Genomic DNA, 21,074 nt, shown 5'->3' on the forward strand with positions numbered 1-21,074 from the left:
CCAGATTCTTGTGATACCAGACTATCAAGGTTTGGAATTGATCAAGATTCAAGAATCAGCTCTGCCTAGAACCAGACTAGTCTGCAGTTTTTGGGTATGGTGTAAAATTACAGCACCCAGCCAGATTGAAATTGGTAGCTTAGACCTACTTTTAAAAGGTGTTACCATCAAATAAATTCATCAACAATTACACTCAGCCTTGCTTCAGCAGCTTCAACTGTGTGTACACATTCTTGACAGTTTAACTGTGTTTTTTCTCAATACATATTTTAAACGATTGATTATTACTTTTGAGGGAGAAACGAAATTAGGCATTTAAATGCTTATTGAATAAAATAAATAGGATCGACAAAGTGTCGATCTTAGCATGTTTCTTTTATTAATGACATTTGAATGGGTAATGATTGGTAGTACAAGAATATCAGGTCAAATATATTAACCAGAACATCAGAATGCCGAATAAACATTTTAATCAGGGTTTGCATCAGAGTCCAGATCATGATCATCCCTTCACTTCAGATCAGTATTCCTTATGTTGACATGGAGGTCAAAGGAAATGTGATCTGCTAAAAGGGAAGCATCCATTCCAGATGAATCCTGTGTACCACTTGCGCAAATTCTAACTTGCTTATCAAATTAAATGTAATGATACTGCTGGTCATGACAGTGATATAGTCGTGAGAAAATAATTATATAAAATTTTATTAAAAATAAGTTGAAATGAGGAAATTTTCAATGTCATTTTTAGACAGTAAGCTGACCCTGAGCCCAACTGTTTAGTTCTCACTTTATTACTTATCAACTTCCAAGCTGCTTTCAGGCTCTTCCTTTGAATCTCAGTATAGATGAGCCAATGTTATTGAGCCCACAGGCCAAGAGTAAACGGGTCATATTTCACAATTCTAGTTGCCTTTCTCACATGCTTGGATCTTTGAATGTGCCTTCCATATCTAGTTCTATATACATCATACAGAAACCATGCATCTTACATGTTCTCTGTGGACTTCTTCCTCCTTTCTGGTTAAGACATATAAGAAAAAGCATATTCAAAATTTGAAGACAGATCATGTTCATCTACAAAATCAAAAATAAAATGAAACGACTTTACACAAACTCATTATAAAATCAAAGAAGAAAAGAAAAATAGAAATTTACCGACAGATTGACAAAGAAAAGTATTGCATAGAATTCTGACCCAAAAAAAAAAAAGTTACAAATACAAAATTTCATTTGATTACTTCAATTCTGTTAGGATAGAGCCAAACCAATCATCAAGGTTGCCTCCTCATGAACAGAGGCGTCAAATAACATCAGACACTTACCTTGCATATTGCCTCTTGATTCTTAGTCCATTGTATACATAAAGAAGGGAGAAAAGGAGGAAGGAGTTGTTGTTTTGGGGGCGGTGGTGGGGTTGGTGGGTGTGGTGGAAGAGGAATATCTACATGAAATTGGCTACAAGTGAATACAGGGGACAACACAGATGTCACTTGACGTATTAGTTCAACAATAACATCTTAAATTTGCACAAACCTCTTAGAATAGTTCAACATGAAAAGCCAGGAGAGAGAGAATTCCAGGCACAAGAGGATATTGTGTCACTAAACTACATTACAGCAGATGGAATTATCAATTCGAGCGTTGTCCCCAATATGAGGAGCAACTTTCATTGGTACTAACTACGAACTCCACTAGTCCACATTAATCTTGAGAATTCTAATGCTACAATGCATATATGGTAGCAAATATAATCACATAATCTGGCAGATTCTTTAAGCTACATTTTGAGCCAACTCGTTTGTAATTAGCTAAGAGCCATAACTCATTCACGAATACTAACTCAACCAACTGAACTAAATTATAAATCAAATCAGCGGTTGAAAAGTACTATAAACCAAACCTTAAGTTAAAAGAGGCAGGGTTTGCTTAGACCATAATCCAACACATGAGACTGATCAATGCTCCAGTGGGTTGAACCCAGAGCACAAATCAAGCACAAAGTACCTCACCCCTCAATTTTCATGATAATGCAAAAACAACTCTTAACATGAATTCTCTTTTTGTTATGTTGTATGTATGCATGCACTCCAGGAGAAGGAAATGGAAATTACCCATTTGGTTTGGCAAAAGGAGATATCTTACTTTGGTCATTGCACAACACTTGTATTTTCTTGAATATAGCTTTGCAGGAGAGGGACTTTTTGGCTGCTTGACTCAAAGCTCCTCACTCCAGCATCCACACCTATCTCCCATTCTTTGGCTTTTCCCCACATCACCGCATAGAACCCGATGACTATCACAATTGCTCCAACCATACTATACAATTTTTAGCATTGGATGGTAAGTGATATGTCATTTGAATATGAAAATGATTGCAAAAATTATAACAAGATATAATAAATCTAATTCGATAGCATGATCAATCCAAAGTCCAATAATATTACCATTCACCACCTTGTAAACAAAAAAGAATAAAGAAATTCAATTCCAGGACCAGGACCATACCTCCCAAGGTACAAGGTATCCCCCAAGAAGATGACACCTGCAACAGCCGCAATGACAATGCCCAAGGGCTTGAACATAGAAACAAAAACAGGCCCTGTCTGCTGCAGGCACCATGTAACAATGCCAACTTGGAATGCTGACCCAAAGACTCCCTACATTATCACTTGTTAGAGGTTTAAAATCGTCTCTTTAGAATAGCATCTATATAGCAATTAGATATGACAAGTTGAAATGCATAGCCAAAAAAGGCCTACTTTGACATGGTAAAGCTTAAATCATATCTGCATCAGAAGAAGCATGTAAATCCACTAGGGTACCGTGATGGGTTTGTTTATCTACATGATGAATACATTAAATTTACTTACATACCGAGTACAAAACAGCAGCCAATCTCATATTAGGTTTTAAGCTCCAAGCAAAAGGGTCTCTTTCTACAACCAAACAAACTATTGCAGACAGAATTGTCACAAAGAAGCAGTAAAAAAAGACAACAATCAGTTCTGCTGGGTATTTCTTGAGGATCAATGCCTGAAAGATTAAGCGTATAAAATTATATCACATATTTTCCAGTCAGTTTCCCAATTCCATAAGGTTTTAACGAATTTCACCTGTATGATGATCCAAGCAGAAGTCATAACACAATCAACTGCAAGTAGCAATCCTCCAATAACCCAATTTGACAGTTGCACAAAAAGTTGAGGAGAGGAGTTTAAAGGAAAGCGGGTCATCCAAATTGGTGGGCCTTTGTAGTAAGTTAAAATGAATGCCCCTCCAATTGATACTATGGTTCCCATGGATTTAGCTAGGGTTGTAAAGGTTCTCCAGTCAACTTTTTCCATCCTGAAACCAAATAGTTGAATCAATTTCAGCTCATCTATAGCAGTAAATATTTCATTCCAAGCAGCATTATTAATCTGGTACTGTTTCGAAAAAGGGCTTTGCTACCATGCTGAGCATAACCAGTCTTTAACACAACAGTTCAGCTAAAGATTCTGTTAGTGAATAACTATTTTCTTTTTTTTTTAAATAAAAAATTGTTCCTTTTGGCCAAAAAAAAAAAAGAGAGACGTGTTGGTATTGACCCCGTGTAGCTCAAAATGAGCATTGATTTTGATGATAACAAAACTCAAATAGAATCTATCTAACCCAACTTTAAAGTGATGTATAGATTCTTTCTCTTATTCATAAAGAATCTTTGAAGTTGCATTTAAGGAGGAAGAATACTCAAAGGCATCTCAAGACAAATCCAAGATGAGAAAGAACAAGATTATGAAAGCCAAGACTCAAAGTAAAGGTATGAAAGTCATAGAGTTAGAAATTGAGTCTTAAGACTTGTGTAAAAAGAATAGATGAAAGTTTAGTTAAATGGAGCTCAAAATTAAAATTTTCTTTTAATTATTTTATAAATTTTTCTCTCATCATGACCTTGAATATTACTATTGGAATATATATATTTTTCTTAAGGTCTAAAATCATTTTTTTTTAGGTTACAATTTGAAACAGGCATCTGATAAATTAGTTTGCTAACCTGTTTGCTAAAATATTAGTTTGCTAATGTGTTTGCTAAAACATTAGTTTACTAACTAGTTTACTACTGTTGCCAAAATTTCATTAGTTTGCTAAATGATCAGAGTTGCTTAACTTCGCACAAAAAGACAAAATAACGGCTATTTTGCCTAGAACAGAGTGTATAACATTTCAAAAAGGTTTCAAACGGTTTAAAATGATTTGGGACTATAAATACACCTTCTTTACTTCATTTTACACTTGATGAAAGCTTACATTTGAACTCCAACCTTGATTTTTCATTTATTGCTTTCATTCAAGAGCTTTAAAGTCTTTGAGCTACCATTGGCAAATCAACTCATCTCTTCTTTATAGTTGTTTTTGTATTGAGTGAGAGTGAGTGTTAAAACATTAAGTTGCATTTAAGAGAGGTTGTACAAGCACCTATTGAAGCTTGAGAGTGTAAGTGCTTGAGATAGCACTTGTCAAGGGTTCAAGCTACCTTGGTAAAAGCTTGGTGTTGAAAAAGTTGTAAAGGGTTTTTGGTCTCTTGCCTTTAAAAGAGCAAATAGTGAAGAGAAAACTCAAAGAGGGTTCTTTAAGAGAGTGGATGTAGGCTAGTTAAGCCGAACCACTATAAAAATCATTGTGTTTGATCTCTCTAACCTTAATCTCTTTACTTTTGTGTATTTTAATTTCTATGCATGATATTGAGTATTAATTGAATAGATTGAGTTGATATACTTGAGGATATATTGAGTAGGTTGAGAATTTAGTTGAATATTTTGTGATGCATGTTATGTTAAAAATCGGTATAAATATTAATTGAAGCTTGAATTGCAATTTAGGGACACTTTATTGATATACATATCAATTTCATTATATACAAAGGAGCACCTAGTTGAACAAAGCCACAATTTTTCATTAGACTACAAGCAAGGGCCGAAAAATTGTTGAAGTCCAATTCACCCCCCCTCTTAGACTATTTTGGGACAACAAATTGGTATCAGAGCCTGTCTCTCTTGCTTAGGGTGTTACAACCTTGGAGTGATCCATAATAGCTGGTTCATCTAGCAATACTGCCGGTATACCCGCACCACTAGCTGAAGGCTACTCAATTACTAAACCACCAATCTTCAATGGCACTAATTATTCATTTTGGAAAGTAAGAATGAGAAATTTCATACAATCTGTAAATATTGATGCATGGAGAATTATTAAAAATGGTCCACATATTCCTCAAAAGAATGGTCAAGGAACTACAAAAGTACCAAAACATGAAGATGAATATGATGACAATGATTGGAAGAAAATTTCTATAAATGCTAAAGCTATTAATATTTTGCATTGCTCACTTGACCTTAATGAATACAATCATGTTTCAGGATGTCAATCTGCTAAGAAAATTTGGGATAAGCTTGAGGTCACTTATGAAGGAACTGATGTCGTCAAAGAGTCCAAAGCAAACCTCCTTATCCGAGATTATGAGCTTTTCGAAATGAAGCCAGGAGAATCAATTGTGGATATGAGTACAAGGTTTACCGATCTTGTAAATCTTCTCAAAGCACTTGGTAAAAGATTTGAGGAAGCTGAACTTGTGAAGAAAATTCTTAGATCACTTCCAAAATCTTGGGAAGCAAAGACTACAGTTATCCAAGATACCAAGGATTTTAAAACATTCACTTATGATGAACTCATTGGATCTCTCATTGCACATGAGATGGTATATAAGAAAGATGAAGTTGAAAATGAGCAAAAGAAGAAGAAAAGCATTGCTCTCGAGACAAATAAGGATGAAGATAAGAAGAAAGGAGTTGCATTCAAAGTTAACTCAAGTGACAACTCAAGTGCTTCAAGTGATGATGATAATGAAATGGCTATGCTTACAAGAAAATTCAAAAAGCTTTTCAAGAAGGGGAGAAGTAAAATAAAGAAATTTTGAAAAAGTATACTCCCAAGATAAAACATTTCATGGATTCTAAAGAAGAAGTTGTATGTTATGAGTGTCACAAACCTGGACATATCAAGCCCAAATGCCCATTACTCAAAAAGAAGAAAGGAAAAGAAGAAAGGAAAAGAAGATAGGAGCAAGAAAGCTATGAAAGTAGTATGGAGCAACAGTGAAGAATCTTCAAATGATGAATCAAGTGACAAGGAGACTGCTCACCTTTGTATGATGGCATTTGAAGAGAAAGTCGAGAGTTCACAAAAGGAAGAAGAAAGTGACAATGAGGTAAACTCTTATGAACCTCCTAATGTAGAAGAACTTGAACTTGCATTTGCTAAAGTATATGATGAGTATAGAAATTACAAGAGAAAATGCACTAAAATGAATTTAGAAATTGAATCATTGAGATCACAAAATATTGCCATGTCCAATGTGTATAAAGAAAATGAATTTTACAAAGGACAAATTGCCTTGTTTAAAGAACTAGATTTAGAGTTGAAAATCTCAAAAGAAACTTGTGAAATGCTCATTGAGAAAAATAAAGTTCTTGAAGCTAAAGTAGAATCTTTGACAAATGATTTGGCAAAATTTACAAAAGGAAAAGAAACTCTAGATGTACTTCTTGGAAACCAAAGAATTTCAAATGAAAAATATGGAATTGGTTTTGATGGTTTCATGAACTATGGTAAATATAAAAATCATTTCATTAAAGCATCTACATCCTCCTTGCCTAATGTCACATGTTATTATTGCAATAAAAGAGGTCATATGATTAGTTCTTGTGCACTTAGGAAGGGTCTTCTTAAGGTAAAGAAGGTATGGGTACCAAAGGGAACCTTACCTAAGATCATTAACCCTCAAGGACCCAAAGTTGCTTGGGTACCTAAAGCTCAATGATTAAATTTCAGGTTTGTTTCAAAGGGATGAAGGAAAGTGAAAAATGGTATATAGATAGTGATTGTTCAAAGTACATGACCGGTGAAAAGAACAAGTTTTCAAAAATCACAATGGAAGATGGAGGACATGTGAAATTTGGAGATAAAGGGAAAGGAAAAATAATTGAAAATGGCACAATTGGAACCAAACCTTGCATTAAAGATGTGTCACTTGTTGAAGGGTTGAAATACAACTTGCTAAGTGTAAGCCAACTTTGTGATAAAGGTTTTGAGGTAAAGTTCACTTCTTCTCTTTGCACAATTAATAACTTAGATAATGACACATTGTTCATTGCCAATAAATCTAATAATGTTTACTTGCTTGACATGAATAATTTTGAAGCTAATCATAGTACATGTCTAGTATCTTTTGATAACTCTAGTTATTTGTGGCATAGAAGACTAGGTCATGCCAGCATGCATACACTCTCAAAATCGTCTAAGAAAGAACTTGTTAATGGTCTTCCTAAGAGTAATTATGAAAATGAATTTCAATGTAGGGCATGTGCACTAGGAAAACATACTAGAGTATCTTTTAAATCTAAAAATATTATGTCTACCACTAGGCCATTAGAATTGCTTCATCTTGATTTATTTTGACCCATATCTCCTACTAGTTTTGGTGGGAAAACATATTATTGTTGATGACCATTCAAGATATACATAGACATTCTTCCTTGCTCACAAGGATGAGACTTTTGAGAAATTCACCTCTTTTAGTAAAATGGTTCAAAATGAAAAAGGATTTTGCATCACATCTATAAGAAGTAATCATGGAACTGAATTTGAAAATCATTTATTTGTGAGATATTGTGATAAACATAGAATCAACCATAATTTTTCAGCTCCTAGAACACTATAACAAAATGGGGTTGTAGAAAGGAAAAATAGGACTTTGCAAGAAATGACTAGAACCATGTTGAATGAAAATAATTTGCCAAAGTATTTTTGGGCTGAAGCTATTAATACTTCTTGCTATGTGTTGAATAGAATTTTGATTAGACCAATTTTGAAAAAGACCCCCTATGAGCTGTGGAAAGGAAGAAAACCAAATATCTCATATTTCAAAGCATTTGGTTGTAAGTGCTATATTTTAAATAACAAGAAGGATAACTTAAAGAAATTTGATGCTAAATCCGATGAAGGAATCTTTCTTGGGTATTCAACAAAGAGTAAAGCTTATAGGGTGTTTAATAGAAGAACGTTAGTTATTGAGGAAACTATTCATATTTTGTTTGATGAGACTAACCCTTCTATTAGAAGGAAAAATGTTTATGATGATAATAATGAGCAGGTGTTTGGAAAAGAAAATATAATATCAAGTCAAGAAATGGAACAAATTGATGACAAAGATGAAGAAACTCAAGGAGATACCACAATAGATGTCCATAATGCCGATAATGATCAAATCAATAAAGAAATGTCAAATTTGGAAGAATTACTAGTGAACGAGCCCAAACATGAAATTTACCTAAAGAATGGAGATTCCATAGAAATCATCCCTAAGAAGACATCATTGATGATCCATCTCAAAGGATGATGACTAGAGCACAATTGAGAAGATATTTTGGTAATGTTGCCTTTGTTTCACAAATTGAACCTAAATGTTTTGAAGAAGCTCAAAATGATGAAAGTTGGATTCTTGCCATGCAAGAAGAACTAAATCAATTTGAGAGAAATAAAGTTTGGAATTTGGTGCCTAAACCAAAAGATCATTCAATTATTGGTACTAAATGGGTTTTTAGAAACAAAATGAATGAAAAAGGCAACGTTGTTAGAAATAAAGGTAGACTAGTGGCTCAAGGCTACAACCAAGAGGAAGGGATTGATTTTGATGAAACCTTTGCTCCGGTTGCTAGAATTGAAGCTATTAGAATGTTGTGTGCCTTTGCATGTTTCAAGGATTTTATGCTTTATCAAATGGATGTCAAGAGTGCATTTTTAAATGGTTATATTGACAAGGAGGTGTATGTTGCACAACCTCCGGGCTTTGAAAATCATGAGCATCTAAATCATGTTTATAAGCTTTCTAAAACTTTATATGGTTTAAAACAAGCTCCTAGAGCTTGGTATGAAAGACTTAGTAAATTCCTTTTACAAAATGATTTCCAAAGAGGGAAAGTGGACACAACACTGTAGAAAGAGATGATTCTCATTGATTTCAATTAATCTGTACATGGGTATATATATACAATTGATTCCTACAATTGTGTTCTACTAATTAGGAAGAAATCCTAAATAAGAAATCCTAAATAGGAATACGAATCTGAGAATATACAGAGAAATAATATAGTGATTGACTTTCCATAACACTCCCCTCAAGTTGGAGCATAGATGTTAATCATGCCCAACTTGTTACAAATGCATCAATCCTAGCTCCATTTAGAGCTTTTGTGAAAATATCTCCTAATCGCTCTCCGCTTTGATGTGTCTGTTGAGATGATCTTTGTTGAATCTTTTCACGAATAAAATGACAATCAATCTCAATATGTTTGGTCCGCTCATGAAACACCGGATTAGAAGCAATATGAAGAGCGGCTTGATTATCACACCACAATTTCGCAGGAGGTCTTAAAACTGTCTCATCTAGTAATTGAAGTATCCACATTACCTCACATACTGATTGTGCCATGGCTCAGATTCGGATTCAGCACTAGATCGAGAAACTACACTCGCTTCTTGCTTCTCCAAGACACTAAATTTCCTCCAATAAAAACGCATATCCGTAGTTGACCTTTGTCAACCTTAGATCCAACCAGTCGGCATCCGAAAAACATTCAATATTCAAATGCCCATGATTACCATATAGCAAACATCTTCTGGGCGCCCTTGGATAACATAAGATTTGTTCCAAGGCTTCCCAATGAGCAACGGTTGGGAAGACATAAACCGACTTACCACACTAACGGCATAAGCAATGTCGGGACAGTGATCGTAAGGTAGTTCAATTTTCCTACCAATCTCTGTATCTCTGGATCTTCAAACAACTCACTATCCTGCTTGTAAAGTTGGAGTCATTGGTGCGCTACAAGGCTTAGCACCTAATTTTCTGTCTCTGTCAATAGATCGAGGACATATTTTCTTTGAGACAAGAAAATACCCTTCTTACTTCTCATAACTTCGATACCCAAAAATACTTTAACAATCCCAAGTCTTTGGTCCAAATCGAGTTTGGAGGAAGGTTTTAAGAGATGAAATACCTGCAGAGTCACTCCCAGTGATGACAATGTCATCCACATAGACTACCAAGAGAATTAGACCAGCCACAAATTGCCTATAAAATACTGAGTGATCACATTTACTCTTTTGCATACCAAATTGCTGTACTGCTTCACTGAATCTCCCAAACCATGCCCTAGGACTTTGTTTCAAGCCATAAAGAGACTTCCGAAGCCTACAAACTTTACCCAACTCCCCCTGAGCAACAAACCCAGGTGGTTGCTCCATATACACCTCCTCCTGAAGATCATCATGAAGGAAAGCATTCTTGATATCAAATTGATGCAAGGGCCAATCATATGTAGCTGCTAAAGAGATAAATAAGCGAATAGAAGTAAGTTTAGCTACAGGAGAAAAAGTATCAGAGTAATCAACCCCATATGTCTGAGCATATCCTTTTGCTACAAGGCGTGCTTTTAACCTAGCCAGAACAATCGGGATTTACCTTTCAGAATACCCATTTGCAACCAATAGCTTTCTTACCGGTGGGCAAAGGCAATAGTTCCCATGTACCATTAGCATCTAAAGCCTCCATTTCCTCTTTCATAGCATCACACCACCGGGATGAGACATTGCCTCACCAATGATTAGGGATAGGAGCAGTCTAAAGAAGTAACAAAACACCGAGAACAAGAAGACAATTGATTATAAGAAACAAAAGAAGAGATAGGGTAAGTACATGAACGCGTTTACCTTTCGAAGAGCAATGGGTAAGTCTAGATCGTAATCATGATCGTGATGAGGTACAGGATCTCCCAACGAAGTAGCCGGTGGAGGATCCGAGTCGGGAATCTCCAATCTCCGGAATAAACATGAACAACGGAGGTCGAGTAGGTCTAGAGACGTAGGAACAGTGTGGGAGAGGACTAGACATTGGTTGGGACAAGATATATTAAGAGATCATCCTCCTCCCCGACTCTTATACACGGATGATGGAGGAAAAATGGAGTGGACTCAAAAAATATGACATCTGCAGAAACAAGATAACGATTAAGAGTAGGAGAGAAACAACGGTACCCTTTTTGGAGCCGGGAGTACCCAAGGAAGACACATTTGAGAGATTTTGGATCCAATTTAGTAACATGTGGACGAACATCACGCACAAAACATGTACAACAAAAAATACGGGGTTCAATAGGGAACAAAGATTTTGTAGGGAACAAAGCAAAGATAAGGAATATCCCCATTAAGGATGTAAGACGGCATACGATTGATCAAAAACATGCCGTAGAAACTGCATCCGCCCAAAAGTGTTTAGGTACTTTCATATGAAAAAGAAGAGCACGAGTTACCTCAAGAAGATGCTGATTTTTTCTTTCGGCCACACCATTTTGGGATGGGGTATCCACACAGGAAGACTGATGAAGAATGCTATTTTGTGTCATATAAGACTGAAATTGTCAAAAGTATTCTTTGGCATTGTCACTTCTTAATATGCGCATGAAATATTAAATTGAGTTTTGATTTCATTACAAAAGGCACAAAAGATAGAAAACAAATCGTAACGATTCTTCATTAAATATAACAGTAACACGAGTAATCATCAACAAAAGTAACAAAATAACGAAATCCAGCTTTAGAAGTAATGTAACAAGGACCCCAAACATCGAATGAACTAACTCAAAAGGATGAAGCCCGTTTATTGACTCTAGACACGTAGGCAAACGATGATGTTTTACAAACCGACACGACTCACATTCTAGTATCGATAAAGATCAAATTGAGGACATGCTTCTTTATGGTAGACAAAGAAGGATGACCCAATCTACAATGAGCTTCAAGAGGTGTTAAGGTACTGGAGCAAACAAGCGACCATGTACATGATTTTCCGAATGTAGAGACCACGACTCGCGTCCTCTACCAATAATCCGTCGTAAGATCCTCGAAATAAACACCGGTCGGAAAAAGGAAAGCAGAACAATTTAAGGTACGAGTAAGTTTACTAACAAAGTAGATTAAAAGAGAATTTTGGTAGACACAAAATGTAAGACAAAGAAATTAACGGTCGGGTTCGCAGCCTGCAACCCATGACACAAGAAGTAGAACCATCGGCTAAAGTAATGATGTTGGAAGTGAGATTAGACCAAAGCGGATAGAAGACTAGAATTACTCATGTGATCCGTCGCACTGCAATCAATAACCCATTTGGATGAGGAAGACACAAGGCATGTAGTGGATTTACTCGACTCAACATCGCAGCGATGTGAGGAACCGGTAGGGCTTTAGAGATGCCTCGATCTTGGGAAAATTGTGCAAAATCATCTGCAGATACCAAAATAGTTTTCTGCAGGAAGATATTGTAGAATTCTCTGCCATATTTGCCATCCGTGATCGCCGATTTTTCTTCCGAAGTTGCGGACAATTATATTTTGTATGGCTAGGCTCATGGCAATAATAACAAATGACTCCTCTTGAGTCTGATTAGAACTAGCCTCTCCATTACGCCGATTTACATTGCTTGTAATTCCTCCTCTACTTCCTCTTCTATTACCCTGTTGTCCATTTGGATTACGGCTAATAAGAGCACTACTGGCAAGCTGTGAAGATTGAGTACTCTCTGTGCGAAGGACCCGTGTGAACGTTTCATGCAAAGAGGAAATCTCGAATCGAGAGAATCGAGATTTAGCGGTGTCATACTCAAGGAAGGCTGCAAGAAAACTCATAACAACCGGTTGCTCGTTGGGCTGCTGAACTTTCACATCGTGACTAAAAGGCAACAATACATTAAGTTCCTCATATACCCGTTTAAAATCCATAAAATAAGCCGTGAGAGACTTATCCTCTTTCTCAAAGACGGTAGAATGCCTTACAAACATCATAAATACGGAGATATTCCTTTACCGATCTGAGAAAATCTAAGTAATCCATCAATTCCTTAACAAATTCACAGTGATTAATTAAACTAATTACCTCACTATGAATCGAGTTCCGACGCTGCAAAATCAACCGAGCATCCGCCTTTAGCCCAGTGTGTCGGGGGTCATCAGTGGGTGGATCTTTATTAAGGTGATCATCCTTATCAATGCTACGCAAATAGACCCTAACAGCCTTACTCCACCTGTAATTCGAACCATTAAGTTTGTGTTCCGTGATCTTAGTCATTCACTAATCACATCGAAATAACATTCTTATTATGCGCCATTTGTTGAGACAAAGAAAACTAACCGAAACGCTAATCCAAAGTGCTTATAGCAGCAAAATAATCCAAAATCACAAATCAAGCAAATACCGAAATAGGATCTGAGAGCCAAACCTCAAAAGTCCTTTAATGGTGTACTGGATCAGGCAACAGCACACAGTGGTGGAATGAGGGGGTTGAGACGATGCCGGCGATGTTGATCGGGGTTGAAACGGCCGATCGGCGGTCAAGGTCTCTCCTGAGCTGGGTAGTGAGAACAAATAGTCACCCTGAATTGATGACCAGCTCTGATACCATGTAGAAAGAGATGATTCTCATTGATTTCAATTAATCTGTACATGGGTATATATATACAATTGATTCCTACAATTGTGTTCTACTAATTAGGAAGAAATCCTAAATAAGAAATCCTAAATAGGAATACAGAATACAGAATATACAGAGAAATAATATGGTGATTGACTTTCCATTTTGTTAAGAAGCATCATAATGATATGCTCATTGTGCAAATTTATGTTGATGATATAATCTTTGGTGCTACTAAAGAATCTCTTTGCAAGAAATTTTCTGAGGTTATGCAGAATGAATTTGAGATGAGCATGATGGGGGAGCTCAAAATCTTCCTTGGACTTCAAATTAAGCAAATGAAAGATGGCATCTTCATAAATCAATCAAAGTACAACAAGGATATGTTTAAAAAATTTAAAATGGAAGATTTGAAAAGCATGGGCACTCCTATGAGTTCAACAATTAAAACGGACAATGATGAAAAAGGTAAAGAAGTAGATACAAAGCTTTATAGAGGTATGATTGGCTCTCTTTTATACCTTACTGCATCTAGACTAGACATACATTTTAATGTTTGCTTATGTGCAAGATTTCAATTATGTCCAAAAGAATCCCATCTAAGTGCAGTTAAAAGAATCTTCAGATACCTCATTGGCACATACTCAATTGGCTTATGGTATCCTAAATGTGAATTATTTAAACTTGTTGGTTATAGTGGTTTCGATTTTGCTAGAAGTAGATTGGATAGAAAAAGTACTTCAGGTACTTGTCAATTTCTTGGTCTTGCACTAGTTTCTTGGCACAGTAAAAAACAAACTTCAGTAGCTTTATCTACAGCTAAGGCAGAATATATAGCTGCTGGTAATTGTGTTGCTCAAATTTTATGGATGAAACAACAATTGGAAGATTTTGGTTTAAAATATAATCTTGTTCCAATTAAGTGTGACAACACAAGTGCCATAAACTTGATCAAAAATCCAATCCAACATTCAAGAACAAAACATATTGAGATCAGACATTATTTTATTAGAGATCATGTTCAAAATGGAGATATCAAAATAGAATTTGTTGCCTCTGAAAATCAACTTGCTGATATTTTTACAAAACCACTTAATGAGAAAACCTTTTGTAAAATTAGAAGGGAAATTGGCATGAGTGAACCACTTGCTTGAAATTTAATTCGTCGTAATTTAATATATCTGCATATTATCCAATGTGTGAGTAATTTGCTGTGATATAAATTTGCTGAGAAAATCTAAAGAATATTAGCTAACTTATTTGTGTACTCGAGAAATTAGTTTACTAAGTTGTATGCTAATGTTACTTGACTAAAATTAGTTTGTTGTATCGTGTACTGTTCAAATTTCAAACCAAAAAGTGATTGTGCTTGAAATTCTCTGCGTATCAAACAATGCACTTACCTATTCACATTCTCCTTGCTGTATCAGATATATAGAAATATATATGCATATAGAGATAGATAGACATATTTGAAATAAAAAATAAAGTTCAGATAAGGTACACTAAAATAGAAAAGCGCGAGACTCAAGAAACATTAACCACTGCTACACGAAACCGTCACCCATCAAATTTTTTTTTCCCAACTCTCTCTCCTCTGCATTGATTTACGGCATTACTCTTCCAAATTTTCTTGCCAGTAACTCTAACCCATATTCATCAGAACGCCCATCTTACTCTCCAATCATCGATTAAATCTCTCATCTCTCTTTCATTTCTCACTGCACCAAAAGCCATTTTAACATTCCCCATTCTTCATCGTCATTGTTTCCCCATCTATAGCGCGGACCAAACGAAAAACTCCTGCTGTTGTTGCTGCTTCGTCGTCCTCGTCGCCATCTGAAGATCTCCCTGTCGCCGCATTAAGAAAGAAATTGAAGGAAAAGAAGAAAACACCAGAAACTGAATCGACTAATGTATCCTCCGACCCATCTAAGGTAGTCGAACTCACAGACGGCACGTAAAAGAAAAAGGGGAGAAAAATGCGCGGGATTGATACTCAACGCAAAAAGAGTGCTGCAACATCTTCGGGTTCTGTTGACAAAGCACTGCTTGATTGTAAATTCATCAAATGGGATTATTTTGATCAGGTAAATTTTCAATTCAAAGAACTCTTTGAATTTCAAGAATGGATGAACGTATGTGAATGCACTAATGCTTATTATCCTAGATTGGTTCAAGATTTCTATAGAACTTTAAGAATAGTTGATGAAGAAGACAAATTTGAAGTTGCCTTGAATGATAATGCGTATGTCATTTCTGTTGAGTTGATTGCTCAGGCTTTAAAATTGCCTAATGATGGAAATAAAATCTCTACTCATAGAGATGTTGTTAGAGTTCCAGGCTTTAACTTGGCTAAGTTTGAAAATAAAGTCTTTCCTGCCAACACTGCCACTAGTGAAAAGTCCACTAGCACAAAAGCTTTTCAACATATTAAAATTATTCACAGTATGGTGAATTATATTTTTTGTCCTAAGTCTGGCAGCTATGGTTATTTAAGTTACCTGGATATGTGCATCATGTGGCATATTGTTAACAGAGTAAGAATGAATTTGGCATATCTGATCTTCAAGAATATGTGTAAAACTTATGGGATTAGAAAATTGCCTTATGCACATCTCTTGACTGCTTTGTTTAAAGAGTTGGATATAAATGTCTCTAAGGAGAGTTCTAGGACAGATTTGATTGTGCTTAGAGAAATTCACTCCAATACTGATGGAAGAAAGAAACGGTTTGAGAAAGGTGGTTCTTCCTCAGCTAAAGTTGATTCAGATTCTCAAAGTGAGTTTATGAGTGAGCTTCAAGGGCTAAGAACTTCTATTAATGAGCAATTTAGTACAACACATCAGTCTATTGAACTTCTGAGAAAATTTGTGGATGTCGTTGATTACAAAGTGAGTCATTTGCTCACTCAAAATGAGGAATTAAAGAAACTGATTGTAGATCTTCAGTAGGCAAGGGAAACTGGTTTCCCAACCAAAGTTGAGACTGATGTACCTACAAATGATGCCTCTTCTCCTGCTAATCATGTCTCTGCTCATGATAATATTGAGTGTGAAGGTATTGGGCTTGGTGAGTCTACAACTGCTGTGGAACAGGAAAGTGAATAAGTTGTTGAACCTGAAGTTGAACCTGCAGCTGAAGCCCCTGTTGAGCATGTTAGTGAACAGGTTGTAGAACCTGAAAGTGAGCCAGCTGTTGAGCCTGAGAGTGAACAAATTATGGATCCTGCAGCTGACTCTACACAGCAAAAGGAAGCCTTTCTAAAGGATCAACAAGAGAGTACTCCATCTCAACCCTCTGCAGCTGCTGCACCTTCAGCCAAGAAAGGTAGAAAAAGATCTAAGTCTACGATGTCTAATCCATACTAGTCTCTGGCTACTGCCCTTCAAACCCCATCTGATGAGGATAAGCCAAAGGAGCATGAGCATTTGGCTGACCAAGGTTCTCAGCCACCTGCTGCTAAACCTTCCAGGAAGAAGATGGTGCCTTCCAAAGCTACTCGAAGGAGCAAAAGACTTAATGATTAGAACATAATCTGGATTTTTCGTTTCCTATCTGCATTTTTAGTTTACTAGTATGTTTGCTACTGTTGTTGACTGATTTTTCAGTTTGCTACTGTTTACCTTACTGCGTTTAAGTTTGGACTAACTTGACTCTTTTTGGATTAATATCTCCTATTTCCTTTTTGGATGATGACAAAAAGGGGGAGAATAGGATGGATATGTGTTTATACTTTGACATATGGAAGTACTTTGAAAATGGAAGTATGTTTATGTGCATATTAATTTTCTTTTGCATATTGAGAGAATGTTGTGAATATCTAATGAACATGCTTTGTAGCATTCAGGGGGAACTTTTGTATAGCTGATAAATTTCTTGGAAATTATGTGCATATATTTAGGGGGAGCATTTTCTGCATGCTAACTTGCTTAGATTCACATAAACTTTCGCACACTTTTATTGATGATTCAATTAAGTTTTGTCATCATCAAAAAGGGGGAGATTGTTGACCCTGTGTAGCTCAAAATGAGCATTGATTTTGATGATAACAAAACTCAAATAAAATCTATCTAACCCAACTTTAAAGTGATGTGTAGATTCCTTCTCTTATTCATAAAGAATCTTTGAAGTTGCATCTAAGGAGGAAGAATACTTAAAGGCATCTCAAGACAAATCCAAGATGAAAAAAACAAGATTATGAAAGCCAAGACACAAAGTAAAGGTATGAAAGTCATAGAGTTAGAAATTGAGTCTTAAAACTTGTGTAAAAAGAATAGATGAAAGTTTAGTTAAATGGAGCTCAAAATTAAATTTTTCTTTTAATTATTTTATAACTTTTTCTCTCATCATGACCTTGGATATTACTATTGGAATATATATATATATTTTTCTTAAGGTCTAAAATCATTTTTTTTTAGGTTACAATTTGAAACAGGCATCCGGTAAATTAGTTTGCTAACCTGTTTGCTAAAACATTAGTTTGCTAATGTGTTTGCTAAAACATTAGTTTACTAACTAGTTTACTACTGTTGTCAAAATTTCATTAATTTGCTAAATGATCAGAGTTGCTTAACTTCGCACAAAAAGACAAAATAACGGCTATTTTGCCTAGAACAGAGTGTATAACGTTTCAAAAGGTTTCAAACGGTTTAAAATGATTTGGGACTATAAATACACTTTCTTTACTTCATTTTACACTTGATGAAAGCTTACATTTGAACTCTAACCTTGATTTTTCATTTATTGCTTTCATTCAAGAGCTTTAAAGTCTTTGAGCTACCATTGGCAAATCAACTCATCTCTTCTTTATAGTTGTTTTTGTATTGAGTGAGAGTGAGTGTTAAAATATTAAGTTGCATTTAAGAGAGGTTGTACAAGCACCTATTGAAGCTTGAGAGTGTAAGTGCTTGAGATAGCACTTGTCAAGGGTTCAAGCTACCTTGGTAAAAGCTTGGTGTTGAAAAAGCTGTAAAAGGCTTTTGGTCTCTTGCCTTTAAAAGAGCAAATAGTGAAGAGAAGACTCAAAGAGGATTCTTTGAGATAGTGGATGTAGGCTAGTTAAGCCGAACCACTATAAAAATCATTGTGTTTGATCTCTCTAACCTTAATCTCTTTACTTTTGTGTATTTTAATTTCTATGCATAATATTAAGTGTTAATTGAATAGATTGAGTTGATATACTTGAAGATATATTGAGTAGGTTGAGAATTTAGTTGAATATTTTGTGATGCATGTTATGTTAAAAATCGGTATAAATATTGATTGAAGCTTAAATTGCAATTTAGGGACACTTTATTGATATACATATCACTTTCATTATATACAAAGGAGCATCTAGTTGAAAAAAGCCACAATTTTTCATTAGGCTACAAGCAAGGGCCGAAAAATTGTTAAAATCCAATTCACCCCCCTCTTGGAATATTTTGGGACAACAGTTGGTTTGGGAAAAAGGCCTTTAGATTGGAATACTCAATAAAATTAGCTCGTGCTAAGGGGAGAAAAAATTACTAAACAGCTGAACAAGGAGATTCTGATTCTGTTCTATGTGAAATACATAAATATATATGGACCAATAAGAGGAATTTATTAAATTAAATAGGAAACCAAAGTTTCAAAATCTTATTATGATAGCAACAAGATTTAGTGTTCATGGGATGGAACAAGATCACTTTCTTTTTTTAGGTGTTTATGGGAAAAAAGGAGGAAGTAGAGTTTGGTGTTTGAGAACTAGATCTCCCTGCATGTCCAAACTTAAAAGAAAGACTACATTAGCTGGAGAAAACTACACTTTCTTCAAAATGCCTTCTTGATAAAGATGGTGAAAAACTTTCATTCATCATAGCTTCAAATACTGGAAGATTAAGTGCTTAAGGATGGAAGAATCGAACACATCACTCTTTCCAAATGGATGTTCTTGCTGAGATACTAGTTTATTGCAGACTTAGATGGGGAAATGGTTTAAATGATAAAGTGATTGTATAGATAATTAAAACTGTTTAATCCAGCCAACACACCCTTGTCAATCTTCTTTCTTCATGCTAAGTTTTCTTTTAACAACATAAAAATAATAACAGGCTACTTCTGACACTAGAGTCTAATTTTTAGAGAAGGAAACATGACATCATTATCTACAAAGATACTCTTTTCTGTCTGAATTAAATAGATAAATACTGGCACTTGTTTCCTGAATTACCCAATACCATCCTCAGCAGCGTAAAAGAGAGAAAAATGGGGACTCTTCTGTTACGACAGCGGGTGACCACAACTCACAGCAATCAAATCAACCAATACTACAATAAAATAAAGAGGAAAACCAACCTGAAGGCAACAGCAAGCACAAAGGTAAAACCGGGAACGAGGTTGAGCATGGCTGTGCCAAGAGTAGGAGAGCTCAGGTTAATCCCAGTATACCCAAAAAGCTGTGCCAAGAAACTGAATTAAACAAATACCAATCAGACCCAAACAAGAATTACCAATAAAGAACCAAAAAAAAAAAAAATCCATTAAACAAACCCTCAAAATAATTTTCATGCTCATATTGAAATAACGTACCCAAATAGACCAAGCAAGAAGAATCCACAGACAATTGAGAAGGTGAGTGGAGGCCTCTGTGATCTGCAAAACAAATTCAAAAAATATAAGTGCGTGCAAAGGGAATTTACTTTATGGGTGTGTGAGAGAGAGTAAGAGTACCTGTGGAAGAGCAAAGAAGAAAGGAGAAGGATGAGAGAGGCAAGGGCATTAGAGTAACAGATAAAGATGAAACTGCTCATGCCTTTAGACATGACTGCTTTGCTTACTATAATAAGCCCAACTTGGGCACACTCTGCCATTACCATCCCCACGAACGGCAATGAAACCTTCATCTCGTTTGTCAACACACAATAAAACTACTCTTGAGAAATTAGATTAGAGTTCTCAGTTAACACCCACGATCTCAGGAATTTTATTGGCTGGAATCTGTCTTAAGATTTTCAGAGCCGTCACGGTACTGTTAGCTGTAAATATAGAAAATCAAGAATCAAATTGGAATTGAATTGGTATACTATCTCTCTTAAATATAGATTAACAAATATTTAAAAAAATATATATATATATTTTATTAATACATATATTTGATAAATTTAGTATGATTGTAAGGGTAATAATGTCTTCCCATATATCTTTAACTGCAAAATATGAAAAATTTACATGAATAAACTATTTTATTATTGAAATCAAATTATAAAAATCAATTAATATAGATTTAAAAATAAAAAATTAACTCATAAATAATAATAATATTTAAAAATTAAATAATAATTCCCTTTAAAAAATCTATGATATAGTGTTATTCCAAAATTTTTCTCGAGTCTTTCTTTTTCTTGCATTATTTTCCTGAATTGGGTTGCTTTCAGTGAATTTATAGTTTTGTCCTTTCTCTTTCGCCTTATTATTGAATTGAAGGCCTCAAATGATTCCTTCAAACCTATTCCTATGCAAGCAGTGACCCATGAAAGATTATGAAAGATTC

General features: G+C 35.3%; 1 protein-coding gene across 4 annotated transcripts; it reads right to left on the reverse strand.

The window, feature by feature from the left end:
- Window positions 1-672: 672 nt before the first annotated feature.
- On the reverse strand, window positions 673-20,589 carry LOC110648448 (WAT1-related protein At3g28050). 4 transcript variants are annotated; one of them, XM_021802677.2, is made up of 8 exons: window positions 20,255-20,589; window positions 20,114-20,176; window positions 19,880-19,993; window positions 3,114-3,345; window positions 2,875-3,033; window positions 2,506-2,657; window positions 2,112-2,316; window positions 673-1,017 (listed from the first exon to the last, which is right to left on the reverse strand). In XM_021802677.2, exons 1-7 carry the CDS (start codon window positions 20,425-20,427, stop codon window positions 2,148-2,150), a joined length of 1,062 nt encoding a protein of 353 aa, XP_021658369.2. In that variant the 5' UTR covers window positions 20,428-20,589; the 3' UTR covers window positions 673-1,017; window positions 2,112-2,147. The 4 variants fall into 4 exon arrangements, with proteins under 4 accessions (XP_021658369.2, XP_021658368.2, XP_021658372.2 ...); XM_021802676.2 differs by having other exon boundaries at window positions 2,143-2,316; window positions 20,255-20,587; XM_021802680.2 differs by having other exon boundaries at window positions 2,143-2,316; window positions 19,880-19,931; window positions 20,255-20,444.
- Window positions 20,590-21,074: the final 485 nt, after the last annotated feature.

This window comes from Hevea brasiliensis, chromosome 2 (assembly GCF_030052815.1).
Source record: "Hevea brasiliensis isolate MT/VB/25A 57/8 chromosome 2, ASM3005281v1, whole genome shotgun sequence".
Classification (NCBI taxonomy): Eukaryota; Viridiplantae; Streptophyta; class Magnoliopsida; order Malpighiales; family Euphorbiaceae; genus Hevea; species Hevea brasiliensis.